At 47.3% G+C, this 17,629-nt stretch overlaps 1 protein-coding gene across 2 annotated transcripts in view; it reads left to right on the top strand.

The window, feature by feature from the left end:
* Positions 1-1,414: 1,414 nt before the first annotated feature.
* The window catches only part of Efr3b (EFR3 homolog B), a 74,527-nt gene continuing 58,312 nt past the window's right edge, over positions 1,415-17,629 (top strand). Inside the window, exon 1 of one of the 2 annotated variants that reach the window (XM_021179469.2) lies at positions 1,415-1,434. Coding sequence is in view for 1 of the 2 variants with exons in the window: in XM_029484966.1 (XP_029340826.1) it covers positions 1,787-1,793 (7 nt within the window). In the remaining variant the exon portion in view is untranslated. Of the gene's footprint in view, positions 1,435-1,590; positions 1,794-17,629 lie in introns of those variants that run through there. The other variant, XM_029484966.1, reaches the window with a different exon arrangement.

Genomic DNA, 17,629 nt, shown 5'->3' with positions numbered 1-17,629 from the left:
AGTTCAGGGCACACATTTCCAGAGGGTAGAGTCCACAGCCATCATGGTGGAGAGCACGGCAGCAGGCAGGCAGGCATGGCTGTGGATCAGAGTTTACATCTGGTCAACAAGCATGAGAGAGAGAGAGATAAAGAGAGAGAGAGAGAGATAAAGAGAGAGAGAGAGAGAGAGAGAGAGAGAGAGAGAGAGAGAGAGAGAGAGCGCGAGCACTGGACTAGTGTGGGCTTTTGAAACTTCGAAGGCCATCTCCATTGACCATTGACACACCTCCCCCAACAAGAGCACACTTCCTAATCCTCCCGGAAACAATTCTACTAATTAGGGACCAGCATTCAAATACAAGAGCTACAGGGACTCTTCATCTTCCACTACAATCCATTCAAACCAGGACAACTTCCCCCAGTGATGGACTGTAACGTTTAATATGACATAAACCCTTTCTTAACCAAGTGTTTTTTGGTCATTCTGTTTATCAAGGCAACAGGAAGCATCAGATTAGGAGAGGTGCAGGTGGGTTGATGGATGTGTCTGGGGAAATGAAGCCAAAGAAAAATAGAAAATGCTGGTTTGGGGTGCAGTGACCACTGTCTTGAGCGCCGTCTCCAGATCCAGGGACTGGATCTCTCTGGTTTGATCTTTGCTTTGGGGAAAAAAAAAGGAAAACAATATGTGGTGCCCACTATGTACTGTAGGTTTCAGGAAATTTCTCAACACGAAGCAAGGCTCAAAGAGGCGCTGACAGAGAAACCCTGGCTCAAAAAACAAGACGAAATAAAATAAATAAATAAATAAAACGAAGGTCATTGCATTATCTTTCAGGCCCTTCTCTAATTTTTACGGTCGGGAAGAAAACACAAAGCCTCCATCAAGAGGCAAGAGGAGAAATTAAGAAATAGAGATAGAAAAGCCAGAGAAACAGAAGGCAGAGATCTCCAGGGCTGGGGCGTTGGCCTGGGGTTTAAGTCCCTTTGTGTCTGCTTCTCACTCTGTCAGATCAAGTGGAAGAGACCGAATTCAAATCAGCTCTGGGACATCACTGGAGGGGGATGCTGGCTGCAAAGCTTGCAGATTACACAAATAAAACTGGAGAGGAAAAATCAAGCGGACTTCCTGCAGCCTTGGAGGTTGGGAGTGTGCTGTATTTCCTGAATACCTGACCCAGGTAGCAAACACTTAGAGTTTGGGGGCCCGCAGAAAGAAGAGGGTTATGCCTCAATTTTGCTCCTTAGGTTCCCTAAGCAGGTTCGTCTGAGCAGCCTGAATGGAGCACACCTGCAGCTTCCAGCGCCCGGCTGACCTGGCGTGGGGTGTGTGTGTGTGTGTCATCAGTTTGAAGGACACGTCAGCGATCCGCGTAAGAGCTGAGCCAGGAGATGGAATTTGGATGGATGATCTACTGAGTGACCGAAGAACCTGGGCTTCCTGGGGCGTCAGGTAGGTAAAAGGCTCGCCCCATACTGGGGAAGGGTAGAGAGGGTCCGGGATGGAGGCGGGGCTCTTGAGGCAGCCCGCCAGTGGCCAAGGGGGAGGGGCGTGGCAGAACACAGCTCCGCCCCCTGCGCGCCGCCTAGCTTGCGGACCAGAGCAGGAGGCGGCAGCCAACCTCGGCGCTGAATGGGCGGGTGGCGTCCGGCTCTGTCCCGCCCGCCGCCGGCCCCCCATCGGCTGCTCCCGAGGCGCCCGGGTCTCCGCCCGCAGCTGCCTGAGCCCGCCGGGCTGTGAATGAAAGGCAGGCGCGGCCAGGACTAGCAGCCAGCGACGCGGCTACGCCGGCCTCCCCGCCGAGATGTACGGTAAGGTAGGGCTTGGCGCCCCGGCTCGGGCCCGCAAACTTCCAGATGCGGACCTTTGTCCCCCCGGAGTGGCCCCCGTCGCAAAAGCGAGAATGCCGACTTGGTGCCAGGCTAGGCTGGTTCAGTCGCCTGTGCGTGCGTCTGTGCGGAGAGGACAAAGATGCCTCAGGCCGGGGGACTCTCTGGTCCCCTGAGATCCCTCGGGCAGGCGTGTGCAGGCGCTAGGGGCGGTGGTCCGTCGCCAGGTAGGGACTCTGATGGCTTAGAGGCACCCGGCTTTGGAAAAAGCGAGTATCTCCGGAGCTGAGCCGACAGTGTTGGAGGTGATCGTATGACAGTATTTGCAGAATTAACAAAGAGGCTTGTGCTTGGGAGTTTGATGCGCGAAAGTGGTCCAGGGTAGAGGAGAGCTGCTCACTGCCAGTCTGCTGCCGGGCTCCTTGGATGTGGGAGGCGGCGCCGGCAGTGCAGGAGCTGGCGAGCGAGCCGGCGCTGGAGGTTCATCTCTGAGCTGGGTGGACTTGGCCTCTACCTAACACTGCTGCTAATGGTATGCAGGCTCCCCAACTTCCAGATTGGTCCTATGGAGGGCTGATAGGGAAAGATGCTGCTTCGAGGGTTTCTCCCAATTACGCAGCCACCGCCCCCACGAATGTGTGGCAGCTCCGAGACCCTCACGGTTCAAGGCTCTGCCTGCTCATTTGCCAAGAATTTCTCGGGTTCTACAGGCAGCGTAGATGAGGAAAGCGCTCCTGGGGTCCCACTTTGCAGATCAAAAGAGTGGACTAGTGTAGGAATCGGCTCTCTACCAAGGGTACATGTGTGCGTGTATTCCTGTGGACACAGTTTACTAGAGCCCAGGTCTCTGGTAGTTATTCTGAGGCCAGCAGAAGAATTGGAGCCCTGTTCTCCGTCTCCTACTGCAGGGTAGGGGCTCGGGCTGCACCTGAGGGGTGAGTGATCTAGAAGTGTATGTTCCCAATTTAACCCATTTCTAAGGCTGCTGGCTGCCTCTGTGAACAGACCATGAGTCACAAAGTTTGTTAGCACAGAGAGCATGCTGAAAAGACTCAGCAGTTGGTGAGCCCCCTATTTAGAAGACAAAGACTTAACTTTTTGCCTTGCATCTCCTTCCCAGGTCAGTTGGTTACACAGCCACACTATGATTCCTATAGAGGTGTCAGCAGGCCCTCTCAGCTAGCATTAATTCTCTTGGGTGGAGCAAATGGGGAGAGGGGAGATGTCCTCAGAGGCTGGACCCATAACCAGTGGGGACTCTGAAAGGTGACTCGACTTGGGCTTTGCCTGTTGGGAGGTAGAAAGAGCCATAGAGCTCTTTTATTCTGTCTGTGCTTCCCCACCCCTCTCTGCAGAGGGAGCAGGCTGAAGCTGCAGATCATTTGACAGAAGCATGTGATTGCAGGAGCACCTGCAGCCGGGAAGGAGTTAGGACAGGTCCATCAGTATGGGCCAGAATTAGCAGCCCCAGGCCACCATATTACATCTAGTAGATAATGTGGTAACTTACTTAGGGGGTCTGAGAATTAGGGGAGGGGTTCTTGGTGTGCTCCTGTTGGAAGAGCTGGCTAAAAGAGAAGGATGTGGAAGTCAGTCTGACTGGGGGCTATTTTTGGATGCACCACAAAATTCCAATTCTCTTTAATAATGTTTTTATTTCCCCAGATGCAAACAGAGCAGGAACTAATCCTAAATGATTCATAGAAAGGCCGTGATGGAGGGCTCCTCTGGGGAGTTGGCTCCAGCACAGGAAAAGCACATTTAGTGCTGGGTGGGAGCTGGCCCCTTGCAGAGACTGGTCTCTGGAGTTGTCTCTGCTCTCCAGGGGGGCCTAGCTTGCCTGCCTGCCTGCCTGCCTGCCTGCCTTTCAGTGTGGTCTTGCCTTAGTGAAGAGTGAGGGGCTGCAGAGCTGTTAGCATTCTCTTCCCTAGATGATGAAAAGGGATGGGAGAAGAGAATACCCTGGGCTACATAGTGACTTACAGGTTAGCTACTGCCGCATGGGAAGAGGCTATCTACATAGGGAGGGGATATCTAAAAAAAAGAAAAGAGAAAAGGTGGCGTTATGGACTTCCTACAGATTGTTCTTCTTTCACCTAATTTTCTAAGTGACCCGTCCAGGGTGATTGGTGGAATAAGACAAGGTGACACCAGTGGCCCCCGACACCACCCCAATCTCCCTTCTCCAACTTTCTCAGGAGAATGTCTATCATTAGATGCCAGCAGGCATTTTATGAACTGATGCATAGTAAGGACATATAGAACCAGAAGCTGCCTATGAGCTGGAGATAAAGGTGACCTTTGACCACCTACCTTCGTGATGCAATCTGTTATAAACTCAGATCCTTGAACTGTGCCTTATCCTCAGACTGTGTCCTCAACCCTTGCCAGCTCCACAGAGATCTTCATTTTTCCTCTTGTCAGTCTCTACATTACCTTTGTCCTCCATAACTCGGTTATCTGGCTTGGCTCAGTCTATCTGCTGCCTTTGTCTGATAGGAGACCAAAGGCCCTTTGTCTTTCTCGGAGGGCACAGTGGGATCCTAGACCTGGGTGGGGTCCGTGGGTCCCAACTCAAGAGCCCTTCACAGCTTTACGGCCTTAGACAAGTGGGCTCATGTCTCTGAGTTCTATTTCTCTATAAAATGGTGAGACACCCACCCACCTCCCGGGTCTGCTGTTCCCTTCAAAAGCCAAGCAATGGGGTCAGGAGCTTCCTAAGAGGCTCTAGGCTTGCACAGCAGTGCACAGAAGAGCCTGGCCATCTCGGGCCCTTGGGGAGCTTCTCCTCTCTGCCTGTTGGCACCTCCTCTCACCACAGCCCAAACAGGCATGCGACCTTGACCTGGCTATGACCCACTAAACAGCTCTCTTCTTCCTCTTCTTCTCCTTTTGAGACAAGGGTTATACTACATCCCAAGTTAGCCTTGAATGCTTCTTCATATTCCCGCCTTTGCCTCTGGAGTGGTGGGCTTCAAGCGTGTGAAAATCCACACCAGCTTGAGCTGTTCTCTGACCCATCCAAGCTGTGCATTCACTAAGTTCTAAACCATGATCACTTTCTTAAATGGCTCCCAAAGGGTCACAGATTACTTCCTATACTGTGTTTGTTTCTTTGTTTGTTTTTCTAAGACAGGACTTTTCTGTGTAGCCCTGGCTGTCCTGAAACTCTCTGTAGACCAGGCTAGCCTTCAGCTCAGAGATCCGCCTGCCTCTGCCTCCCTCTGGGACCAAAGGTGTGTGCTACCATTTTCTGCCATATAGTCTTGATTATATCTCTAAACATGGAGTGACAAGAGTCATGATGAAAAGTACTTTGTCCTGGAGAGGGACAGTCACCAGACAAGTTTTCTACAAAGGTGGATCCCACTATCTTTTGGTTGGGATTATATAATTAAGATTTAACTTGGTCTGGAGAGAGATGGCTCAGCAGTTAAGAGCACTGACTGTTCTTCCAGAGGTCCTGAGTTCAATTCCTAGCAACCATATGGTGGCTCACAACCATCTGAAATGGGGATCCAATACCCTGTTTTGGTGTGTCTGAAGACAGAGACAGTGTACTCACATACATCAAATAAATAGATAGATAGATAGATAGATAGATAGATAGATAGATAGATAGATGATAGATGATAGATAGATAGATAGATAGATAGATAGATAGATAGATAGANAGATAGATAGATAGATAGATAGATAGATAGATGATAGATGATAGATAGATAGATAGATAGATAGATAGATAGATAGATAGATAGATAGATAGATATTAAAGATTTAACCTACTCCTCTCACCAAGGTCAGAGGCGTGAGAGTGTCCCACTTCCCCACTGAGGCCAGATCAAATTTCCTGAGAAGGGTGCCTCCAGAGACTGAGGGCAGCTGGCCAGGAAGCATAAAGAGACTAGAGAGGATTTCCCCACCACAGTGTGGTCTGGGTTTGCTGGCCCCACTGAAGCCAAAGCTGCCCTGCCTAATTCCTCTGTGTCCTCAGCTTATGTTCCCTCCCTACTTTGTGATGGAGAATGTTCCCTGTAGAGAGAGCAGTGGTGTCCAGCTTTTGAAATTGGGCTCAGTGCATCCAATATATTCTGCACAACTGTTATAATTGGAGCAGAGGTATTGCAGGGCCAGGATGACTCTCCTTGAGGTGCAAAGACTCACCTTTGCAGAAATCTGCCTGTTTGCCTGTCTCTCTGGTTTTGTCTGTCTCAGTTTCATCTGTGTGTGTGTGTGTGTGTCTCTGTTTCTATCTGTCTTTCTCTGTCACACACACACATACACACACAGACAGAGTCATAGTGACCTCTCTTGCAAATCTTGAGCCTCCTACAGTTCCTGGTACCCACCATGCATGGCCTGCCCTTCCTTCCCTATACCTCCCGTTCTTTACTCTCTTTTGGAAGAGGCCCCCGTGGGTAGAGCCTGTTTTCTATCTCTTGCTGCTCACAGTTCAGTGATTCAGGCTGTCTCAGTGTTGTTCTTTCATAGCAATTAAAAACAAGAAATTAACATTACTTCACAGAAGATCTGAAGAAGGAGAAGGGGAGAGGCAGGGGTGGGTGGGGTGGATGGGATCACCCCTTCTCTGCTTCCCATTCATATCCTTCTTTGGGGCTTGAGATTAGCTCAGTGGTAGAACCACTGAGGCTTGATCCCCATAACTACAAAACAAAACAAGCAAACAATCCCCCCTCCCCAAAGAACAAAATTTTGAGCTGTGCGGTAGCCCGTGCCTTTAATCCCAGCACTCAGGAGGCAAAAGCAGGTGAGAGTCTCTGAATTTGAGGCCAACCTGGTCTACAGAGTGAGTTCCAGGACAGCCAAGGCTACATGGAGAAACTGTGTCCTGAAAAACAAAAAACAAACAGACAAACAAAAGAACAAACATCTGAATAAAACCCGCCAAAGCTCCTGGTGTCGTGTTACAGTTTACCCGGATACTATGATTTGCCACTTGGTCAAATCCTTGGTCCTTTCCATTTGCTTTCTTTCTGGATCTCTGCTGTTTGTCACTCTTGGCCAGCGACTCTGAAAGAGCACTGAGCTCTGAGCACTGACTAGAGCAATGCCCTAGCCCAGCTCTGACCCTCAGTTAACCTTCAACTGGAGCTTTTCGTAGTGCATGCGCACACTCACATACTCTGGAAAAAAACAAAACAACAACAACAAAAAAAAAACGCCCACTTCACCGTGGAAATTAATTTGAATGAGGGTTGCCCAATTTTTCTCCTTTCCTCGATTCTTCACTGCTTCTTTATTTTGTTTGCATGTGTATGTATGATATATGTGTTTATGGTTGTGTGGGGTGTGTCAGGGGCACCCACGCATGCCAGGCACGTGTGTGGAGGTCAGAGGACAGCTTCAGGTGCGAGCTCTCGCCTCTCGACTCAGCTTGCTCACCACTGCACTGTGTGTGCCAGGCCAGCTGGCCTGGGAGTTTTCAGGGTCATTTTATCTTTGACTCCCATCTCACCCTAAGAATGCTGGGGTGACAGTTGGGTGCCACCATGTCTGGCCATATGTAGTAGGTTCAGGAGACTGGAACTCAAGTCTTCCCCTTTGCATGGCAAGGTGCATTTTATCCCCTAACCAATTTCCCTACCCCCTTTGCCTCTTGATTTAGGAAAAGAGACTAAATAAATAAATAAATAAAACTTATGCCTCATAGCTTAAGTACAGTGCTTGTTATATGTTAGTCCCCAATTCAAAGAAAACTTAATTTTTAAGAAATGATCCTTATTTTCCTTTATTGGTGCTATGCCCCTTCTAGAGAATCTGAAAATATAGCTAGCTATAACAAATATTATCCTGATACCTGTTTCATGCACTTGTTTACATGGTTGGGATTATTCATTTTACACAAGTTCCTGTTCTGTTCTTTCCCACATGACCTATGTACATCCTCCCCAACCTCAAGTTAATGAAAAGTTGCCAGTTGTTACTTAAAATAGATATTTATTTGAGGCTGGCTTGTTGTAGCTCAGTGGTCAAGTATTTACTTGACGTGCCTGATACCCTGCATCAGTCGGTATGTTACTTCGTTCTCTATTGCTACATTAAAAATCTGTGATAAATTAAAAGAGAAAAGATTTATTGACTCACAAGTTTAGTGGTGTATGGTCAGTGGGCCTCACTATTCTGGACTATAGTGAGATAGCACACTATAGTGGACTATAGTGAGATAGCACACTATAGTGGACTATAGTGAGATAGCACACTATAGTGGACTATAGTGAGATAGCACACTATAGTGGAAGGTGGTAAGAAGCTGCTGGCTTCATAGTGGCCAGGAAGCTAAGCGAGATGGCAGGGCCAGAGTCCCAGTGTCTTCAGGGAAGTGACTGACCCTCAATTCCCCTCCTTACTTAGCCTCAGGACTTGACCACGTTCCAGTAGTGCCAGGCTCAGAACCAGACCTTCAGTTTATGGGCCTTTGGAGAACATTCCAGATCTAAACTAGAGCAGATCCCAGCACTGTGTACCCGTCCGTGCACACACATGAACATATTTAGGGGACTCATGATATATATATATATATATATATATATATATATATATATATATATATCTTGCAAATCTTGAGCCTCCTACAGTTCCTGGTACCCACCATGCATGGCCTGCCCTTCCTTCCCTATACCTCCCGTTCTTTATTCTCTTTTTTTATATATATGTGTGTGTATATATATATATATATACACATATATATGTATATATATTCATACATATATGTGCATTAAAATGTTCAAATCAGGCAAAACCCATGTAGATGCTCCAACATTTATCATTCCCCTGTGATGAAAACATTCAAAAATCCTGTCATCTAGCTAAAGTATATATACTGGGGGTTGGAGAGATGGTTCAGAGGTTAAGAGCACTTGCTCTGCTTCCAGAGGACGTGAGTTCGAATCCCAGTACTCACATCAATTGGCACACATCTGCCTATAACTGTGATTCTCAACCTGGGGGTCTTGGCCCCTTTGGGGGTTGAACAACCCTTTCATAGGGGTAAGCATATCAGATATTTACATTAGGATTCATAACAGAAGCAAAATAATAGTTATGAAGTAGCAATGAAAATGATGTTATTGTAGAGGTCACCACAACATGGAGGAAGCATGTGAAGGGGTTGCAGAATCAGGAAGGTTGAGAACCACTGGACTATAACTCCAGCTTCCGAGGACCCCACACCTTCTCTGGCCTCCACAAGTGTGCACATTCATACACATAAGTGAAAATAATAAAAACAAATCTTTTTTAAAGAATTATTTATTTTATGCATATGAGTACACTGTAGCTGTCTTCCGACACACCAGAAGAGGGCATCAGATCTCATTACAGATGGTTGTGAGCCACCATGTGGTTGCTGGGAATTGAACTCAGGACCCCTGGAAGAGCAGACAGTGCTCTTAACCGCTGAGCTATCTCTCCAGCCCCACATGTCCATATTTTTAAGCATTTACATTTCAGTGAATTGTAAGAATATAAGTGCTGTATTTTTTAAGGTGTTAGCCATTTGATTCTCATTTGCTTGGTTTTGTTTTGAATGGAAATAGATTAAAAAAAAACTGCCAGTTATTTGTGACATAGCAGTTATGCATGATCTACCCATCCTAGAAGACACAAAATATAAAAGTCTTTTTATCAAGATTGTGACTTACAGAGCCAGGGAGATGGCTCAGTAAGTAAGCATGCATGCCTCCAAGACTGAAAACATAAATTCAATTCCCAAGACCCAGCTGGTGGAAGGAGAGGACCAACCTCCACAATTTGTCTCCTGACTTCACACACACTAAGTGTAACAGATATCATTTTATTTTATTTTATTTTATTTTATTTTTTGCGTGTTTTACAAGGATGTGCTCAGTACATGGCACAAAGTTTATTTAACTTCATCCGGTGGTCTGACAGCAGTATCTTGATGTGGAAGAGGCTTGTAAGGTGAGAGACACTATGTGCTAACTGACTTAATGTCTGAATTCTATAAATTGGGGTGATTGTTCCTACTTTCGAAATGAGAAAACAGAGGCATAGAAAATTGAATAAACTTGCCCACAGTCACCTATTTTGGGGATAAGGATGAGATGTGAACTTGGACTTTCCAACTCCAAGTGCCATTGACTCTAGACCATTCGCACCTTCCAGAGGATACAGGCCTTCCTCTGTGATGTTCACTGTACCATACGCCCTCAGACACACACGTAATGATCTGGGAAGAGCAGGAGAGTAAAGGGACAAAGTTTCTGAAAGTGACACACCGCTGTTCTATGGCTCTAGGCCATCTACAGACAACCACTTCTGGATGGGGGTCTGGTCTTGACCTTGTTTTGCTTTGTCAGAGAGAAAGGTTCCAGGGATAACCTTGAGGGACTAAGTAAGAATAAGAAAGCACAAAGACAGATGTGCAGTGGTAGAGAGCATTGGCTGGAGATGGCACATGTGTTTCACAGACAGACAGACAGACGGCAGGGAGGCAGGCAGGCAGACAACACAGTGGGGCTGGCACCCCCCAAGACTTTAGGATTGCAGTACCCTTTTTTTTTTTTTTTTTTTTTGGTTTTTCGAGACAGGGTTTCTCTGTATAGCCCTGGCTGTCCTGGAACTTACTTTGTAGACCAGGCTGGCNACTTTGTAGACCAGGCTGGCCTCGAACTCAGAAATCCACCTGCCTCTGCCTCCCGAGTGCTGGGATTAAAGGCGTGCGCCACCACGCCCGGCTTGGATTGCAGCACCCTTAAAGAAGGCTGCCTATCCTGGGTGGTGCATGCCTGTAATCCCCGTACTTCAGGCAGAAAGATCAGGAGTTCAAGGTCATCCTAGTGTACACTGCAAGTTGGAAGCCACCTGGTCTATACAATACCCTGTTTTTAAGAAATGAGTCTGTGGCCAGTGTTTGGACTGGACAGAGAACCTTCTGGAACAAGCGGTGCTTCCTGTCCTCTGAGTTTGCCTATGAACTAGAACTTGCCCTCCAACCTCTGTTCTAAGCAGACTGGATTCGGTTGTTGCTGCTCAGAGGTGAGTTTGGAGTAGGCTGTGTAGAGCAGGCCTGAATCCTATGTAGATCTCATGCATAGGCTGTGTACCTATATCCTATGTGGGCCTGGCTGGGACCAGGGAAGGGACAACCGAATAGGCTTGTCAAGTCACAGGACTCTGGGCACTTAATTCATGCTTCTAAGTTCTTGTTTGTAGGTTTTTGAGACAGAGTCTTGGGATGTAGCCTAGGCTGATCCACTCCAAGCTGACCCTTAGCTTCTTGGGTACTGAGATTTCAGGCAGCACCACCATGCCCGGCCCAGCTTTCTTCACTTATAACTTGTGCGAAGGATCATCCCTAAATTACAAGAACACTTGTACAGACTTCACCTTAAGATCTCTCAAAATGACATCATGCTTGCCAGTACCTCCTAGCTTCTCACAACCCATGCACGAAAGAAACTTCTAGAATGGAAGCACAGAAGAAGATAGTGGGAAAATTCAGAGCTCCACTACAAGTGTTCTCCTACCCCAGGATGCTTTGTCCCTTATTGTTACTTTTGTTAAGTATTCATCCCAGTGGATGCCGGTTACTTCCTTACCTGACAGATCTGTGAGCCTCTTGAGCACAGTCTCTATGGAGCACACAGTCTCGATAATTCCTTTTTCCTTTTTATGCGAACTGGTATTTTGCTTGCATGTATGTCTGTGTGAGGGGACTGGAGTTAAAGGCAGCCGCGAGCTGGCCTGTGGTTGCTGGGAATTGAACTCTGATCCTCTAGAAGAGCAGCCAGTGCTCTTAACCACTGAGCCATCTCTCCAGCCCCTGGTGTGTACAGTCACTATCTTATTCAGTTCTGTTTCCCCAGGTGGAGAACTTCAGCATGCAGTGAAAGCTCACAGGTTTGCACTGAACTTGAGAGCCATCACATGTATCATTCACACACACACAAATGTCCAGCAGCCCATGAGCCTATGCTTCCAGGCAATAAACAGTGATAGGCTAGGAGTCTCGCTGAGGTCTGGAACAATGCTGAAATGGTAGCAGTGGTGTGTATAGGCGCCCTGATTATACTTTCCCACACTGGTGATAACTCATATAAGAACAGACTCGTGGATAATCATCTGGCTTCCTCTTCTGGTTTGAGGTTTCAGTCTTGGGAAACAGCCCTTGGTTAGCTGTGAGAGGCAGCGAAGGAGGCCAGACATTTGCAAGGATTCCCTCCTAGGTGTGTGGAGCTCAACATTAACCCACAGTCTTCCTTTCCAAAAAGGAGGGTCGTCTAAGATTTGTCCAAGTATGGGCAAATCTTTATTTTGATTTCTGCCCCTGTCACTTGTATATTCTATCACAAAACAAGATGGAAAGGTCCTTTGAGGCAAAGGCAGAAAATGTGTGTCTTGGTGCTTGGAAGTGCTGGTCTGCATGAGTGTTCCTGACAAACAACAAGCCTATGCTCCTTCAGTCTGGGAGGTGCAGGGAGTGTGCCCATCTAATAACTGGGTCTTCTGTTGACACTGGACCCCCGAGAGTGTGTGGCCGGGCTGGCAAGTCTGCGCCTGACAGCTGGTAAAGACAGGAAACCCATCTGACCATCCGGAAGTTACTCACTAGAACTGCTACTGATGTCGTCTCCAGACAGCACTCTTGGAGAACGGAGTTGAGTGTTCTGGAAAAGCGTGGGTGGTGCCGGGCATCGGCCACACTGTCCTTCTGCTTCAGCAAGGACTTTTCTGGAGTGTGTGGGGGTGGGGAGTTGGCCATCAGAACTGATTCGGGCTCTGTTGCTGTGTGAATTTGGGCAGGCCTCTCTACCTCCCTCAGCTTTAGTTTTTACCATCTGTAAATAGGAAGAGCTGGACTGGACGCTCTCCAAGGGTTTCCAAGCTCTTACAGCTTGTGGAGTGATTGGCAAGGCTAGTTTATCCCCTGACCCAGGCACCTGAAACCAGTGTGCAACCAAAGCCAGGGTGGGTGGTGGGAATGGATGGTGCTATGGGGTGGGGGGTGAACAAGTCATCTTAGTGGGAACCAGCCAGCTTGGGTTCTTTCTATAGCCTGGCTAGGAATTAGCTTCCTCATCAGCAATTCAGGAATAGGATCAACCATCTTTTGTACTCAGTGTCTGTCCTGGGCCCTGACCAAAGGGATGACCATGCTGACAGATATGCTAAGCAGAGGTACCTGGGACCGCCATTTTTGCTTTACATCCAAAATCCTACATGATGGGCGGGCCTTTCTCCATTTCTTCTCTCTACTCTCAAGGATAATAAGGTCTCATAAGTTAGATGTCTTGTGCAAAGTCACCCAGCTTACCTTGGTGGCACAGCTTTGTCAAGAAACAAAACAAAACAAAACAGGTGGCTTTTGTCTCCTGTTGATCCATCTTCCATGGGAATGCTTGAAAACACCATTTCCAGTTGGGTTCCATCAAGACTGGAAACATTGTGCCTCTGAGGACAGGACTAACAGTAAGACAGGAGAAAATAACAATAGAAGACACCAGCCTGTGATGTATTAGACAAAGGGCAAGTGACAGGCTTGAATTACAGAATGAAGGAAACTCAACAAACATGGAAAAAACCTTCATTTTAAGATGCACAAGAGACATGACTAGGGAGGGCAGGTACAGGGCTTGCTAGACTGTATTGAGAGCCTGTGTTCAATCCCTTATACTACAAGACAAACAAATAAAACAAACAACAACAACAACAAACCCACAAGGCCTCTCAGATTTAAGCCTTGTCAAGATTTCTGCCAATTCAGGGCAGTGGTGGTGCACACCTTTAATCCCATGTTTTGGGAGACAGGCAGGCAGATCTCTGAGTTTGAGGCCAGCCTGGTCTACAGAGCTCCTTCTAGGACAGCCAGGGATACAGAGAGGGGGTGGCGTGGAGAGGTGGGAGAGAAAGAGGCTAGGAGTTTGTCTCAGTGAGTAAAAGCCACGTTGGGTGATGGCCTGCTTTTAATCCCAGCACTGTGGAGGAGGAGACAGGAAGATTGCTGTGTCTCTCTGGGTCAATCATCAAGCTCTGAGCCCCAGATAGAGACCACACCTTCAAAGACAAAGTAGATGGTGTCTGAAGAATTCCTAGAGTGAGGATCTTGCTACTGGAAGAGGGAGGGTGTTCTTTTTATAGTGATTTGATGCTTTCCTGCAAGCCATTTATGTAGAGTCCATACCTGATGGATGGTGGACTCATGGCTTTCTCGCCGAGTAGTGACTTTTATAGCATCAGTAGCTTTTTGTGAGACTGGCTATTTCTAGAATGTGCTGTGGGTCACTGGGGTTCAGCTTTAGGTGTTTATAAGACGTTTTAGGTGCAAGGGCCATGCTCCAATGGTCATGGTCTGATTGATAAAGTATGGGAATATTGCTTTTAATTCTGAACTTTTGCTTCTACAGACAGATGAATGGCTGGTCAAAATGTGGTGTTTACATATAATAGAATGTTACTTCGGAAAATGAAGGGCTGGAGGTATAGCTCAGTGGTAGAGGAGTACATGCCTGGCATTCATTCATAAGGCCCTGGGCTCAACCCACAGTGTTGGGGAAAAAAAAAAGAACAAATTAAAAAACAAGGGAGGGGGTAGAGGGATGGCTCAGTATTAAGAGCAGTGGCTCCTCTTCAAGAGGACCTGGGTTCAATTCCCAGCACACATTAAAAAAATTTTTTTTTTTAAATGAAGGGAATGCTCACATTTTAAAACATGGATGAACCCTAAGGACATTCTACAAAGGGACAGATGTTTCCATCAGTAACTCCTCATTGAACTACTGGAGTTATTTAATCCATAGAGACAGAAAACAGAATGAACTCAGGGGCTCTTTCCATGCAAGCATGAAGACCTGAGAGCACATGGTCAGAGCAGAGGTACACACCCGTAATCCTTGTGCCAAGAAGTGGAGCTAGCGGTTCTGTACAGCTCCACAGCGAGAAATCTTGTTTCAAATACCAGGTGGATAGAATGAGGGAGAGTGAAGAATGTTTCATGGGCAAGGAGTCCATTTTTAAATGCAAAGCACTCAAGATGGCTGTAGTGATGGCTGTAAAGCAGCCTGCGTGGATTTAGTACCACCGATGTACACGTTAAAGGAATTAAAATGGGACATTCTGTATTACCTAATTTAAATGGAATGTTTTCCATGTGTATCGGTGTTTTGCCTGCAGCACATACATCTATGCACCATGTGTGTGCAGGGTCGGCAGAAGACAGAACGGGATGTTGGATCTTCTTGAAGTGGTGTTATGATGATTGAGAGCCACCATGTGGGCGCTGGGAATTGAACTTGGGTCTTTTGGAAGGGCAGTCAGTGCTCTTAAGAACCACTGGGCCATCTCTCCATCCTCTCTCCCTGCTCACCCCTCCTTTAAAGCAGGGCCATGTTAGTTGTCCAGGTTTATACTTATAGCAGTGGCTACTTGGGGGTTGGGAGGGGCAGTAGCTATTGCACTCAACTTATATAAATTTTATCATATTCTATGTGTGGGTGCTCAGGTACACACACACACACACACACACACACACATGGCAGCATCTTCAAATCTGCATTAACCCTGATCACTGGCCCTGCTGATGACCTAGCATCAATCACCTAGGCTCAGAAGCAGACACCCTCATATTCTTTGGATCTCTGGAAAAGTCCATCTCTAATTAAGAATGGCATTAATGGGTCATTTTTAAAGAAATGGAATTTTTACCTAAGTCAGATTAACAGCATGTCTGCTGCTGCTTTTTCTTTGAGTGGCTAGAGGGATCATTGTTAGAGCTGAGGCCTATGTTAGGGATGAGCCGCCTTGACAGCTGATGCACTCTTCACCTGGGTGATTCTAGAAGCCAGCCTTTATCCTGAGTGGTGAAGCTGAGACACTATGAGAAGCCCACATGGCTGCCACTGGGCGCAAGGAGAGCCAGGCCTTCTCCAGGGATGATCAGGATGAACGAGGACACCTCAGCTTCAACTGGGCCACAAGGGTTGGTCCTTGAATCATCAGTTGATTTTTGGTTGAGCTAACTTGCAAGGGCAACTCTAGACGCTGCTCTGAAGTAAGCAGCAAGGTTGGAGGAGGGGGGAGAGCAGAAGGATGAGGAGGAGGGAGTTGGGGGAGAGAAAGGGAAAGAGAGAGAGAGAGAGAGAGAGAGAGAGAGAAGCTAATGCCACACCCAGGAATTGTGATAAATTTTAAGCATAGGTCCTAGGCTTGACGGAAACACATTGGCGCTTCAGCAATGGCTAGGAAGACCATGGACGATTTTAATTTACTTGAATGCTTTTTTTCATACTTTGTATAATGAGCATTTTAATGTCAGGGCATAAATATAATTAAAAGTAGTCTTCATCACCAACAGCCTTGTGGGTAGTTATCTAGAGTCTTCTAATTATGCTTAAGAAGTAATTACGCAAGGATTCGTGCAAGAACAAATCTCTGTTGATAGGATGCAGACCTCAGTTGGATGTAGACATTGGTTGGAAAGGTGAACTTTTTAGGGGCTTGGAAATGCCCTATATGTTGGGTGGTTGACTACACACTTATAAAAATGCTTGTCAAAACGCAAGATATTGAACTCTTAAAAAAAAAAACAAAAAAAACAACTCTATCTTTTAATGTGTAGGAAACCCAGGAAAAGCAGAAAGCAGGCATGCAAACAGTCACAAGGCTGTTTTGTCGTCCAGGGTGAGCTAGGAAATAGCCAAGGGTCTGTGCCAGCCTGCACCATGACTTTTACCCATAGCCCAAGATGACCCCTGGCACCCTGGTCAAAGGGCTCATTGAGAGCGGCTGGGCTGAGCCCACGATACAGGCAGCTTCCATGATGAGCAAGCAAGCAGAGGAAACTGAGCCCTGCAGAGCCATTCCGCTGGCAGCTGGGAGGCTGATGGTGCTGCCACAGGGGAAGTGGGCAGAGGGAGGGGGCTGCCATGGGAGGACTGAGGTTGACATTGCTGCCTCTTAAGGGACCAGAAATGACAAGGCCTGGCTCTAACATGCCTTCAGCAATGTCTCAGCCGAACACAGGCGTGGCTGAGCAGGGCCAGCTTGTGAGAGGACTGATTTTCCATTTCGTCCTTGGGGCTTTTGTGATGGACCGGTTCAGCCTACAGTAATGTCATTCTAAGATTGCACGGCCCGTTAATGGGTTTGCTGTTCACCTAATGTCTTAATAATGTGCTGGCTGGTGACATCTCTGCACAGAGACATATGTCTCCATGGCTAAAAAATGAATTTTTCTCTAATGACACATTGGAATGAATAAATGTCCCTGTCTCCCTTTTAGACCATTGGATAAGCATAAAGACCCCCAGAGAGACACATAGCTTTGGGACTGAATTCAGTCGCCTCTTTAGCACTTGGGTGTCTTTGAAAATGTTATCTGCTTCATGTCTTATTTTCCTCATCTGTTAAATGGGACAACAAACTTCCCTCCAGGGCATTGGAATGGGTAAAGAAAAAGGCACTCAAACCGCACAATGGTTCCTGACACAAAGTACTTACTGCTATAATGAATGGTAGATGGTGCTGATGTTAGTAGAGAAGCCGCTACACTTTTCCCCATCAGCCACTGATGATGACAATGTCGCAGTATCAGGGCCCCTCCCAGGTGCTTTGGAGTAAGGTTGCGCCTCGCTTCACGGAGCTCTTTCGAAGGAGCAGTTCTCCCACCCTGTCTGCCCTTCACTGTGTGAGTGCAGTGGGCAGCGTCTGTTGAGGGAGGGACCTTGTTCCTCAGCCAGGTATAACAGAACACCCATGCGCATCAGAGCACCACTTCATTGAAAATGGGTCTTAGCGTGGTGGCGCACGCACGCCTTTAATCCCAGCACTCGGGAGGCAGA

This window comes from Mus caroli, chromosome 12 (genome assembly GCF_900094665.2).
Source record: "Mus caroli chromosome 12, CAROLI_EIJ_v1.1, whole genome shotgun sequence".
Lineage (NCBI taxonomy): Eukaryota > Metazoa > Chordata > Mammalia > Rodentia > Muridae > Mus > Mus caroli.
Note: the sequence above shows the minus strand (reverse complement) of the source record. Positions and strands in the feature narration are given on the sequence as shown.